The sequence below is a fragment of the Schistocerca americana genome, chromosome 2, assembly GCF_021461395.2.
Source record: "Schistocerca americana isolate TAMUIC-IGC-003095 chromosome 2, iqSchAmer2.1, whole genome shotgun sequence".
Classification (NCBI taxonomy): Eukaryota; Metazoa; Arthropoda; class Insecta; order Orthoptera; family Acrididae; genus Schistocerca; species Schistocerca americana.
Window position 1 is genome coordinate 37,428,007 of NC_060120.1, and position 14,591 is coordinate 37,442,597.

At 44.3% G+C, this 14,591-nt stretch overlaps 1 protein-coding gene across 1 annotated transcript in view; it reads right to left on the bottom strand.

Moving 5' to 3' along the window:
- LOC124595391 (protein yellow-like) overlaps window positions 1–14,591 on the bottom strand; it is a 76,817-nt gene that overhangs the window by 42,454 nt on the left and 19,772 nt on the right. The window contains exon 3 of the mRNA XM_047134114.1: window positions 8,589–8,764. Coding sequence (XP_046990070.1) covers window positions 8,589–8,764 — 176 coding nt within the window. The remainder of the gene's footprint in view (window positions 1–8,588; window positions 8,765–14,591) is intronic.

Genomic DNA, 14,591 nt, shown 5'->3' on the forward strand with positions numbered 1-14,591 from the left:
GGTTTTTTTATCCTGGAGTCCACAGCCATCTATAATTTCTTCTACGAAGTCACTTTTGGTGAATCTTGCTGTACTCGTGATTGAGATACTTTGTTTCACGAGCAACTGGCTAATTGCAGCCTGGTGCTTTGAGTGTTTGCTTACGGTCTCGTAGGAAGGAGCTGTAGTCGGGTTACGGGCGGCGTTTTGATTTGCACATCTTCAGGCCGACTGTCATTTCATAAAAAAATGTGGTACGTATTATCTTCTTCTTCTTTTTCTTCTGCCTTTCACAGATGAGTCTTATCACCAGTTCGGGGATCGGGCTCGGTTTTACCTATTAACTTGCCGTCCTAAGCCACTGCTTCTTTTGGGCTTGTATTGTAAAGCCATTTTTGGCCTGCGTTCCAGATGTTCCTTCCAGTTTTCTTTACGTTATTTTATTTTGCCATTTACTGCAAAAATATTCAGTTCTTGTCTGATGTTTCAAAAGGAATCCTGTCCAACTCGGTACAATCTTCGAAACTTCGTAAAAATTTTATTTCAGCGCCGCGCGGGATTGGCCGAGCTGTCTTAGCGCTGCAGTCATGGACTGTGCAGCTGGTCCCGGCGGAGGTTCGAATCCACCCTCAGGCATGGGTGTCTATGTGTTTGTCCTTAGGATAATTTAGGTTAAGTAGTGTGTAAGCTTAGGGACTGATGGCCTTAGTAGTTAAGTCCCATAAGATTTCACACACATTTGAACATTTTTTTTTATTCCAGCCGCCAGTACGGTAGAAAAGGTACACCCATCACCTTATACAATTTCATTTTTTGTATCTCTCTGTATTTTAATGTTCTGTTTTATAGTGAAACATATTTCTGTAATTTAATGTCTACATCCTTATCTTCATTAAAAGTAATACAGCTCCCTAGGTAAATTAAAAAAAATGGCTCTGAGCACTATGGGACTTAAATTCTGAGGTCATCAGCCCCCTAGAACTTAGAACTACTTAAACCTAACGCAAGGACATCACACACATCCATGCCCGAGGCAGGATTCTAACCTGCAACCGCAGCGGTCGCTCGGTTCCAGACTGTAGCGCCTAGAACCGCTCGGCCACCCCGGCCGGCTCCCTAGGTAAATGAAGTGCTGAACTCGTTCCAAAACCTGATCTTCATTTCAATTTTGTTTCACACTTGATTTTTCCCATGGATGATGTGGTCTATATGAACATGAAGAAGGGTAGGCGATAAAGAGCACTCTTGTTTTACACTGTAGTTTATTAAAATATTTCCCCCTGTTTAATTGTGGACATAAAGTTTAATGTAACTTCAATCATACAGTCTCTTGATGCTGTTTATTAAGTGATTATCATGTTAGTATATTCCACACTGCTATGAGGACAATCTACACCTACGTGACTACTCCGCTATTCACAATAAAGTGCCTGGCAGAGGATTCAATGAACCAACTTCAAGCTGCCTCTTTACCGTTCCACTCTCGAACGGCGCCCGGGAAAAATGCGCACTTAAATTTTTCCGTACAAGCCCTCATTTCTCTTATTTCATCGTGATGATCATTTCTCCCAATGCAGGCGGGTGCCAACAGAATCCTTTCGCAATTGGAGGAGAAAACCGGCGATTGAAATTTCATGAGAAGATCCCGTCGCATCGAGAAACGCCTTTGTTTCAATGATTGCCACTCCAATTCACGTATCTTGTCTGAGGCACTATCCCCACTACTTCGCGATAATACAAAACGAGCTGCCCTTCTTTGTACTTTTTCGATGACATCTGTCAGTCCCACCTGATGTGGATCCCACACCGCCCAGCAGTACTGCAGAATAGGGCGGACAAGCGTGGTGTAAGCAGTCTCTTTAGTAGACCTGTTTCACCTTCTAAGTGTTCTGCCAATTAATCGCAGTCTTTGGTTTGCTCTACCCACAATATTATCTACGCGATCGTTCCAATTTAGGTTATTTATAACTGTAATCCCTAAGAATTTACTTGAATTTACAGCCTTCAGATTAATTTGACTTATCGCGTAATCGAAATTTAGCGGATTTCTTTTAGTACTCCTGTCAATAACTTCACACTTTTCTTTATTCAGGGTCAATTGCCACTTCTCGCACCATACAGATATCTTACCTAAATCATGTTTCAATTCGTTTTGGTCATCTGATAACCTTACAAGACCGTAAATGTCAGCATCATCTGCAAACAATCTAAGACGGCTACTCAGATTGTCTCCTATGTCGTTAATATAGATCAGGAACAACAGAGGGCCTACAACACTTCCTTAGGGAACGCCGGATATTACTTCTGTTTCACTAGATGACTTTCTTCTATTACAACGAACTGTGACCTTTCTGACAGGAAATCACGAATCCAGTCGTACACCTGAGGCGCTATTCCATAGGCACGGAGTTTGGTTAGACGACGCTTGTGAGGAACGGTGTCGAAAGCCTTCTGGAAATCTAAAAACATGGAATCAATTTGACATCCCCTGTCGATAGCACTTATCACTTCATGGGTATAAAGAGCTGGTTGTGTTTCACAAGAACTGTGTTTTCTGATCCGTGCTGACTCTGTGTCAATAAATCGTTTTCTTCGCGGTAATTCATAATGCTCGAACCAAGTATATGCTCCAAAATCCTACTGCAAATCGACGTTAGTGGTAGGAGCCTGCAATTCAGTGGATTACTCCTATTTCCCTTTTTGGGTATTGGTGTGACTTGAGCAATTTTCCAGTCTGTAGGTACGGATCTTTCTGTGAGCAAGCAGTTGTATATAATAGCTAAATACGGAGCTATTGTATCAGCATACTCTGAAAGGAATCTGACTGGTATACAGTCTGGACCGGAGACCTTGCCTTTATTAAGTTATTTAAGCTGTTTTGCTACACCGAGGATATCTACTTCTATGTTTCTCATCTTGCCAGTTGTTCTTGATTGGAATTCAGTAATATTTACTTTGTCTTCTTTGGTGAAGGAGTTTCGGAAAATCGTGTTTAATAACTCTGCTTTAGTGGCACTGTCATAAGTGACTTCACCGTTGTAATGAGCTGTGTCTGACAAAGAAACTGTTACACTTTTGTGTAACGTTGGTTCTTGTTTTAAGGTGTGACAGTCGCTTCCTGGGCTTTGTAATGCTGTCCATTGCTTTTGTTGCTCTTCTCTTCCACCGGATTGCACAGGGAGCACTAGAGGGCGGGACGAAATTTGCCGATTGCGCATGAAATGGGGTGTATCCGGTGGAAGTACTGTGCGTTGCGGGAAAAATATCTTCAGCCGAGAGATAAAGCAACGCTTGAACTGAGTGCTTAAGACATATCATTGACAAATGTCTCACAGGTGGGTTGAGACAGTCACTACTCCTTTTGTAAAATTAGATGCACTCATACATTGAAACAAAATATTGCACTGAATGTTACAACGGTTGTAAAATCACTTCCGTACCTGTGGGTAAGCGCAATCATGGGAGTAAATTACACGATGCGTATCCTAAATTTGCTGTCTGTTTAATCAATCAGTACGAGAGAAGTATTACTACTTTGAACACACACACGTATTTTTAACTAAGATGTAAAACCGGAGAATTTTTTATTTATACAGAGGGTGTCGAGGCACATTCTTCCGGGACAGGTAAGAATGGCGGAGCGGGGTAATCTTCTGCGGTACTTAGCGTCCACAACACAGCACCTGTGGAGGAAAAATATCGGCGTAGTAGAGAAGGCGAATGGAAACATTGCCACCTTCAAAATACTCCACTCTGCGATTGACACTGAAACACAAAATTCTTTTATTTTTTTTTCTTACTTTGGTTGTGTTACATCGTATGGGATTATTCTGAAGTGGCTATTACGAATTCTCAGAAGGTATTTATAGCGCACAAGAGGATTACCAGAACGATTTCCGGTATCAGTTTACAAATTTCTTGTAGGCCACTGTTCCAGAATCTGCAGATTGTAACCCTGTAATGATGTATTTGATCTCCCTCAAGATGGTTGCAATCAATACTGATCGGTGATTCGTTAAAGACTTGTCACGAAATTTGTACGTTCCTCTCACAGGGCACTGTGAAACATTTGACTAGCCAGTGTGAAGAGGAACAATGTGCTGGAATACGTAGGGCCGAGGACATTTTTTAAGATGAGTCTTATTACATTAACCAGTCGTCTTTTCACCCGATGCAGTATTCTAGTGACTGGTTTCGTCAGCTAATGAAGTCGTTATCTTAGGTTAGACCACAGGTGAAGATTACTGATTTTTCTTTGAATCGTGACACAGTCGACGTCTTGTGGCCAAAAGATAAGTTGCTGGAATCATTTATAAACGACATAGAAACACCGGCTGCCCAAATCATATCACGTAGAAATTTGAGAGGGCTTACATGTAAACTATAATTTAACATATATTTTCCATGCCAATGTGGATACATTACCTCAGAAGTAGTTTTTTGGTCTGTTTTTAAATCCGCAGATTAATTTTACGTTCTTTAATTGCAAAGTGACAGACCGCCGTAGGTGCTGAGAAGGGATTAGCTAGATTTTCGGCAGGCATCTGAAATTTCTCGTGAACTGGGGCACTCTTTTTGCCAGAAGCACGAGGGGTATGGTATTTCTTCCCAGACCATTTGGGATGTTCTCACTGAGTTTTTGGCTGTGTTTCCCGATGAATCATGGGGATTTCTCTAAACGCTCGTTTGCCAAACAGTCGCGAGTGAGGTACTGTTAGGTGCTGAAAGGGTTGAACCAACAATAATGTCCGTGGGGGAGGAACAAATCATGCATCCTGCAACGACAGCACAGGCCAAACACATTTGACAATTTGCAGAGTTTTTTTTATGAAGTGGTTAAACGTGGGAGTACGTCGCAGGCCTTCATGGAGGGAAGAAGACAGGCTTAGAGAGAGTTGCACGCGTAGTTCTCGATGTGGTAGAGTGGTAGGACACCTTCGTCGTTTAGGAGGACACGGTCTTGCACGGCCGTAGCGAAAGCTGAACGGTAGTTGTGACTTCCAATTAAGTAGGCAAAGGTTTAGCCAAAGCTAGGTTTGTCACTCGATGAGAGCTATGTGTTTCGTTACGGGACCGTTGTTATCTGATACTGAATGGCGATATACAGTACAATAAGCCGCATTGTCTCAGTGGACCCTGACCTGCTCCATTCTTGTATGTCTTTGTGATAATATTTTTAATCTGATATCTCGGGATATTTCACTTTTCTGAAATTGCCGAGAACGTGATAAGCAAGTAGTTTAGGAGATCAAGATGAGAATGCAGGCATTATATGTTTCCAGTACAGTGGTCGAATCTCTGAATTTATCTGACTATAATGAGATTGCTGCACGGCAGTTATTAGATGAGTCAGAGTAGTGAATTTTTAACCTCGACTCGCGGATTAAAGCGAGGTTGACAACATTCATCGCAAAGTGTTTCACTATGTGGTGGAGGAGTGAGTTGATGCGGGTCCGCCGATTAACCATTACTTCGCCGACAGTAGACCAAGTACGTCTTGCAGCGGCTGGCTTGGAGATTCCCTCCGCTCAGACACTGGCTGCTGTGTTGCCCTCATCATCATTTCATCCTCATCACCGGCGCGAAAGTCGTCCAATGTGGCGCCGAATGAAATAAGACTTGCGTTTGGCGGCCGAACTTCCCCGAACAGGGGCCTCCCGGCACAACTACATCTACTTCCACATCTACATCCATACTGCGCGCAAGCCACCTGACGGTGTGTGGCGGAGGGTACCATGAGTACCTCTATCGGTTCTCCCTTCTATTCCAGTCTCGTATTGTTTGTGGAAAGAAGGATTGTCGGTATGCCTCTGTGTGGGCTCTAATCTCTCTGATTTTATCCTCATGGTCTCTTCGCGAGATATACGTTGGAGGGAGCAATATACTGCTTGACTCTTCGGTGAAGGTATGTTCTCGAAACTTCAATAAAAGCCCGTACCGAGTTACTGAGCGTCTCTCTTGCAGAGTCTTCCACTGGAGTTTATCTATCATCTCCGTAACGCTTTCGCGATTACTAAATGATCCTGTAACGAAGCGCGCTGCTCTCCGTTGGATCTTCTCTATCTCTTCTATCAACCCTATCTGGTACAGATCCCACACTGCTGAGCAGTATTCAAGCAGTGGGCGAACAAGCGTACTGTAACCTATTTCCTTTGCTTTCGGATTGCATTTCCTTAGGATTTTTCCAATGAATCTCAGTCTGGCACCTGCTTTACCTACGATCAACTTTATATGATCATCCCATTTTAAATCACTCCTAATCCCTACTCCCAGATAATTTATGGAAGTAACTGCTTCCAGTTGCTGACCTGCTATATTGGAGCTAAATGATAAGGGGTCTTTCTTTCTATGTATTCGTAGCACATTACACATGTCTACATCGAGATCCAATTGCCATTGCCTGCACCATGCGTGAATTCGCTGCAAATCCACCTGCATTTCAGTACAATTTTCCATTGTTACAACCTCTCGATATACCACAGCATCATCCGCAAAAAGCCTCAGTGAACTTCCGATGTCATCCACCAGGTCATTTATGTATATTGTCAATAGCAATGGTCCTACGACACTCCCCTGCGGCACACCTGAAATCACTCTTACTACGGAAGACTTCTCTCCATTGAGAATGACATGCTGCGTTCTGTTATCTAGGAACTCTTCAATCCTATCACACAATTGGTCTGATTGTCCATAAGCTCTTACTTTGTTCATTAAACGGCTGTGGGGAACTGTATCGAACGCCCTGCGGAAGTCAAGAAACACGGCATCTACCTGGGAACCCGTGTCTATGGCCCTCTGAGTCTCGTAGACGAATAGCGCGAGCTGGGTTTCACGAGATCATCTTTTTCGAAACCCATGGTGAGTCCTACAGAGTAGATTTCTAGTCTCCAGAAAAGTCATTATACTCGAACATAATACGTGTTCCAAATATCTACAACTGATCGACGTTAGAGATATAGGTCAAGATGCCAAACGCTCATTTACATTTTTTGTCTTGCAGCGGGATCGCCGATTCGCTAATATCTCTGGAACGGGCGGATCAAGACACTGACGTGAATTCGTGACATCGCGTAGTTACGAAGAGGAGAAGCAGATTATTAAATCTTCCTCCGTCCAAGGGATTACATCCAACATGACTGACTTGACTTAATTCCTTTGGCCCCTATGGGGGCATAGGGCATCCAGGAGAACTCGCCATCCGTCTCTGTCTTTGGCCATTTTCCTCAATTCTGGCCAGGTCTTGCCAACTCTTTTTGCTTCCCCTTCCACTGTCCTCTTCCATGTGCCCCTTGGTCTTCCGCTCTTCCTTGTTCCCTGGAGATTCCATTCCAATGCTTTTTTTCTCGATGGCTCCATCTGGTTTTCTTAAGGTGTGCCCCAACCAGTCCCACTTTCTCTCTCGTATCTGGTCTTCTATAGGTATCTGGTTTGTTATTCGCCAGAGCTCCTCGTTACATATTTTTTCTAGCCACCAGATATTCATGATGCGTCGAAGACATCTATTTATGAGCTTTGTAACTGGGATGTTATCTTTTTATCCGTTTTCCAGCTTCCACTGGCGTACAGAAGGACAGCCTTCACATTTGTATTAAAAATACGGATTTTTGTTTTGTACGTGATATTTCTATTTTTCCATATTGGATACAATTGTATGAAGGCAGAATTTGCCTTTTTAATGCGGTTTTTCACGTCATCTCCAGCTCCACCATCTTCCGCCACTATACTGCCCAGATACAGGAATGAGTTGACAGTCTCCACCCGCTGCTCACCTATTAACAATGGCACCTCCATGTTCCCTGAATTTACTCTCATTTCCTTTGTTTTGCCTATATTTATCTTGAGGCCAGCAGTCTTTGCTTCTTCTTTCAGCAAGTTTAATTTAGCTTGCATATCAGTCAGCCTTGGAGCTAGTAAAACTATGTCGTCTGCAAAATCCAAATCCTCCAGACGTTCGTGGATCCCCCACTGGATTCCTCGTCTCATGCCTGCTGTGACTCTTCTCATAAAAGAGTGTAGAACGAGTCGAAAAAGTGTTGGTGACAAAATGCAACCCTGACGGACTCTAGTTGTTACTTTTGTGGGCTCTGTCATATTTCCCTTGTGGAGTACGCAGCATTTGTAGCCATCATATAGATCTTTTATGATGTTTAAGATCTTCTGTGGTATGTCATACTTCCGCAATACCTGCCAGAGCACTTAATGTTTCACCGAATCGAAGGCCTTTTGAAAATCAATGAATGCCAGGTACATTGTTGCTTGGAATTCTTTACTTTGCTCTGAAATGATGCTAAGAGTGTTAATAAGATCAACACAACTGCGTTGTGCCCTAAAACCGGCCTGTTCTTTACGCAGTCGCTTATCAAGAGATTCTTTAATTCTGTTTAAAATAATTCTGGTGAGGACCTTACTGGGCACTGACAACAATGTAATGCCACGCCAGTTGTTACAGTCTGACAAATTTCCCTTGCTGCTTCATAAATAGTTTTTACCATACCTAAATTTTTGAATGTTATTAAAAAAGTCTTTGGATGTGTGACAGACAAGTTCCAAACACGTGAACTTGCTATGCTACGAGGAGACAGCACAGACGTGGCAGAGGCTGCTCTTACCTGCACCCTGAAGACGGAGGTGAAGCCGTCGCAGTTTCCCTGCAGGTTGGAGCGCCAGTCCGGGAAGGGCAGCAGCGGCGTGCTGGTGTCTCCCTTGGGCGGCACCACGGCCAGCGTGGCGGGCACTCCCTTCTTGAAGCGCGGAATCGTCACCAGCATGCTCCACAGGCCGCGCTCTGCAGCACGCGGAAACACGAGTGTGATTCCCTGCTGTGGAACCCTACCCGCGTACCTCACCTACCGCACCTCTTTTTCTTAACATACTCTCGCTGAGTTGCTCTCTTGTCTGTCTGCTTGTTTGATACAAAATTTGCAATTAATTTTGAACTAACTTCCTGTAGAGTTAGAAACTTGAAGTTTGAAACATAGCTCAGAACTGGACGACAATGCAATATTAACTCGTTTTCTCGTTCGTCTGTTCGGTAGGGGCGTGGTTAGTAGTGAGGAAGGTCGGTAATGTCTGACATCTCGGCTGCCCTGCAGGATCTGCGTGTTGTGCAGGAAGTACCAGAATGCGTTCCAGGGTGTATATGAGAGGACGTGGATGGCTGAGCAGAGGCAGGGTGGAGGAATACGTACAAAATATACGACATATGAGTACGCAGGTGAAGCCATGGGCAAAAAGCTAGTATGTACACTGTTGTTGTTGTGGTCTTCAGTCCTGAGACTGATTTGATGCAGCTCTCCATGCTACTCTATCTTGTGCAAGCTTCTTCATCTCCCAGAAATTACTGCACCCTACATCCTTCTGAATCTGCTTAGTGTATTCATCTCTTGGTCTCCCTCCATGCTGCCCTCCAGTGCTAAATTTGTGATCCCTTGATGCCTCAGAACATGTCCTACCAACCGGTCCCTCCTTCTTGTCAAGTTGTGCCACAAACTCCTCTTCTCCCCAATTCTATTCAATAGCTCCTCATTAGTTATGTCATCTACCCATCTAATCTTCAGTATTCTTCTGTAGCACCACATTTCGAAAGCTTCTATTCTCTTCTTGTCTAAACTATTTATCGTCCATGTTTCACTTCCATACATGGCTACACTCCATGCAAATACTTTCAGTAACGACTTCCTGACACTTAAATCAATACTCGATGTTAACAAATTTCTCTTCTTCAGAAACGCTTTCCTTGCCATTGCCAGTCTACATCATATATCGTTTCTACTTCGACCATCATCAGTTATTTTGCTCCCCAAATAGGAAAACTTCTTTACTACTTTAAGTGTCTCATTCCCTAATCTAATTCCCTCAGCATCACCCGACTTAATTTTACTACATTCCATTATCCTCGTTTTGCTTTTGTTGATGTTCATCTTATACCCTCCTTTCAAGACTCTGTCCATTCCGTTCAACTGCTTTTCCAAGTCCTTTGCTGTCTCTGATAGAATTACAATGTCATCTTCTCCATGGATTTTAATACCTACTCCGAACTTTTCTTTTGTTTCCTTTATTGCTTGCTCAATATACAGATTGAATAACATCGGGGAGAGGCTACAGCCCTCTCTCACTCCCTTCCCAACCACTGCGTCCCTTTCATGCACCTCGACTCTTATAACTGCCATCTGGTTTCTGTACAAATTGTAAATAGCCTTTCGCTCCCTGTATTTTACCCCTGCCACCTTCAGAATTTGTAAGAGTGTATTCCAATCAACATTGTCAAAAGCTTTCTCTAAGTCTACAAATGCTAGAATCGTACGATTGCCTTTCCTTAATCTTTCTTCTAAGATAAATCGTAGGGTCAGTATTGCCTCACGTGTTCCAACATTTCTACATATTCCAAACTGATCTTCCCCGAGGTCGGCTTCTACCATTTTTTCCATTCGTCTGTAAAAAATTCGCGTTAGTATTTTACAGCTGTGACTTATGAAACAGATAGTTCGTTAATTTTCACATCTGTCAACACCTGCTTTCTTTGGGATTGGAATTATTATATTCTTGTTGAAGTTTGAGGGTATTTCACCTGTCACATACATCTTGCTCACCAGATGGTAGAGTTTTGTCAGGACTGGCTCTCCCAAGGCTGTCACTAGTTCTAATGGAATGTTGTCTACACCGGGGGCCCTTGTTTCGTCTCAGGTCTTTCAGTGCTCTTTCAAACTCTTCACGCAGTATCGTATCTCCCATTTCATCTTCATCTACATCCTCTTCCATTTCCATAATATTGTCCTCAAGTATATCGCCCTTGTGTAGACCCTCTATATATTCCTTACCCCTTTCTGATTTCCCTTCTCTGCTTAGAACTGGGTTTCCATCAAAGCTCTTGATATTCATGCAAGTGGTTCTCCTTTCTCCAAAGGTCTCTTTAATTTTCCTGTAGGCAGTATCTATCTTACCCCAGTGAGATAAGCCTCTACATCCTTACATTTGTCCTCTAGCCATCCCTCCTTAGCCATCTTGCACTTCCTGTCAATCTCATTTTTGAGACGTTTGTATTCCTTTTTTTCTGCTTCATTTACTGCATTTTTATATTTTCTCCTTTCATCAATTAAATTCAATATTTCTTCTGTTACCCAACGTTTCTACTGGTCCTCGTCTTTTTACCTGTTTGATCCTCTGCTGCCTTCACTATTTCATCCCTCAAAGCTACCCTTTCTTCTTCTACTGTATTTCTTTCCCCCATTCCTGTCAATTGTTCCCTTATGCTCTCCCTGAAACTTTGTACAACCTCTGGTTCTTTTAGTTTATCCAGGTCCCACATCCTTAAATTCCCACCTTTTTGCAGTTTCTTCAGTATTAATCTACAGTTCGTAACCAACAGATTGTGGTCAGAGTCCACATCGGCCCCTGGAAACGTTTTACAATTTAAAATCTGGTTCCTAAATCTCTGGCTTACCATTATATAATCTGTCTGAAACGTTCTAGTATCTCCAGGGTTCTTCCATGTATACAACCTTCCTTCATGATTATGAACCAAGTGTTAGCTATGATTAAGTTATGCTCTGTGCAAAATTCTACCAGGCGGCTTCCTCTTTCATTTCTTAGCCCCAATCCATATTCACCTACTACGTTTCCTTCTCTTCCTTTTCCTACTGTCGAATTCCAATCACCCATGACTATTAAATTTTCGTCTCCCTTCACTACCTGAATAATTTCTTTTATCTCATCATATGTTTCATCAATTTCTTCGTCATCTGCAGAGCTAGTTGACATATAAACTTGTACTACTCCAGTAGGCGTGGGTTTCGTGTCTATCTTGGCCACAATAATGCGTTCACTATGCTGTTTGTAGTAGCTTACCCGCATTCCTATTTTCCTATCCATTATTAAAGCTACTCCTGCATTACCCCTATTTGATTTTGTATTTATAACCCTGTATTCACGTGACCAAAAGTTTTGTTCCTCTTGCCACCGAACTTCAGCAATTCCCACTATATCTAACTTCAACCTATCCATTTCCCTTTTTAAATTTTCTAACCTACCTGCCCGATTAAGGGATCTGACATTCCACGCTCCGATCCGTAGAACGCCAGTGTCTTTCTCCTGATAATGACATCCTCTAGAGTAGTCCCCGCCCGGAGATCCGAATGGGGGACTATTTTACCTCCGGAATATTTTACCCAAGAGGACGCCATCATCATTTATCCATACAGTAAAGCTGCATGCCCTCGGGAAAAATTACGGCTGTAGTTTCCCCTTGTTTTCAGCCGTTCGCCGTACCAGAACAGCAAGGCCATTTTGGTTAGTGTTACAAGGCCAGATCAGTCAATCATCCAGACTGTTGCCCCTGCAACTACTGAAAAGGCTGCTGCCCCTCTTCAGGAACCACATGTTTGTCTGGCCTCTCAACAGATACTCCTCCGTTGTGATTGCACCTACGGTACGGCTATTTGTATCGTTGAGGCACGCAAGCCTCCCCACCAACGGCAAGGTCCATGGCTCATGGGGGGGGGGGGGGGGGGGGGTCAGTACCTATAAGATGAAAAACGAAATCCTGGGGTGCATGCAACAGATAATAGAAAATGATCTATTCATGCATCTGTCATGTATTTCTCAAGCTTCACGTTTTTCGTTATAAATCTTACAAGTATTGCCATAGCTATTAAAAATTCACAAGCACAAATTATCAGGACTATCCCTAAGGAGCCAGGAATCCGTATGGAACTAGAAGAAATTATTCTATATTTTAATCCAATTTAAAATGTGTTATATTAAAAATTTAATTTTGACTTGCATTATTGTTTTTAAAAACGTTTCATTCTCCACCGTGAGGGGTGGCAGGGATGTTCGAAATGTGACCCACTGTCACTGAACAAGTTTGACGTATTTTATCGCATGATAGTCTACATCGATGGTGGATCGCTTGATAAGCGAATGATCTCCCTGTTGTTTGGGTGCAAAATGTGAAAAAGTGTGGGCCACAGATGCTGTGCTTCGGCGTCCTGTGTTGAAAACGACAGAGGAAACTTCATGACAGACTTGCGGCCAAACCAATGATGAGAGGCGTCATGAGGGATAAGCTCAAGTACTGTGGTGTGAATGGTACAGTGCTCAAATGGTTTAAATCATACCTAACTGGAAGAGTGCAGAAAGTTGAAATAAACAGTTCACATAATATGCAAAAAACTGGTGATTTCTTAAACTGGGGAACAATCAAGTATGGGGTGCCGCAAGGTTTGGTCTTGGGTCCTCTGCTCTTCTTAATATACACTCCTGGAAATGGAAAAAAGAACACATTGACACCGGTGTGTCAGACCCACCATACTTGCTCCGGACACTGCGAGAGGGCTGTACAAGCGATGATCACACGCACGGCACAGCGGACACACCAGGAACCGCGGTGTTGGCCGTCGAATGGCGCTAGCTGCGCAGCATTTGTGCACCGCCGCCGTCAGTGTCAGCCAGTTTGCCGTGGCATACGGAGATCCATCGCAGTCTTTAACACTGGTAGCATGCCGCGACAGCGTGGACGTGAAACGTATGTGCAGTTGACGGACTTTGAGTGAGGGCGTATAGTGGGCATGCGGGAGGCCTGGTGGACGTACCGCCGAATTGCTCAACACGTGGGGCGTGAGGTCTCCACAGTACATCGATGTTGTCGCCAGTGGTCGGCGGAAGGTGCACGTGCCCGTCGACCTGGGACCGGACCGCAGCGACGCACGGGTGCACGCCAAGACCGTAGGATCCTACGCAGTGCCGTAGGGGACCGCACCGCCACTTCCCAGCAAATTAGGGTCACTGTTGCTCCTGGGGTATCGGCGAGGACCATTCGCAACCGTCTCCATGAAGCTGGGCTACGGTCCCGCACACCGTTAGGCCGTCTTCCGCTCACGCCCCAACATCGTGCAGCCCGCCTCCAGTGGTGTCGCGACAGGCGTGAATGGAGGGACGAATGGAGACGTGTCGTCTTCAGCGATGAGAGTCGCTTCTGCCTTGGTGCCAATGATGGTCGTATGCGTGTTTGGCGCCGTGCAGGTGAGCGCCACAATCAGGACTGCATACGACCGAGGCACACAGGGCCAACACCCGGCATCATGGTGTGGGGAGCGATCTCCTACACTGGCCGTACACCACTGGTGATCGTCGAGGGGACACTGAATAGTGCACAGTACATCCAAACCGTCATCGAACCCATCGTTCTACCATTCCTAGACCGGCAAGGGAACTTGCTGTTCCAACAGGACAATGCACGTCCGCATGTATCCCGTGCCAGCCAACGTGCTCTAGAAGGTGTAAGTCAACTACCCTGGCCAGCAAGATCTCCGGATCTGTCCCCCATTGAGCATGTTTGGGACTGGATGAAGCGTCGTCTCACGCGGTCTGCAGGTCTGCACGTCCAGCACGAACGCTGGTCCAACTGAGGCGCCAGGTGGAAATGCCATGGCAAGCCGTTCCACAGGACTACATCCAGCATCTCTACGATCGTCTCCATGGGAGAATAGCAGCCTGCATTGCTGCGAAAGGTGGATATACACTGTACTAGTGCCGACATTGTGCATGCTCTGTTGCCTGTGTCTATGTGCCTGTGGTTCTGTCAGTGTGATCATGTGATGTATCTGACCCCAGGA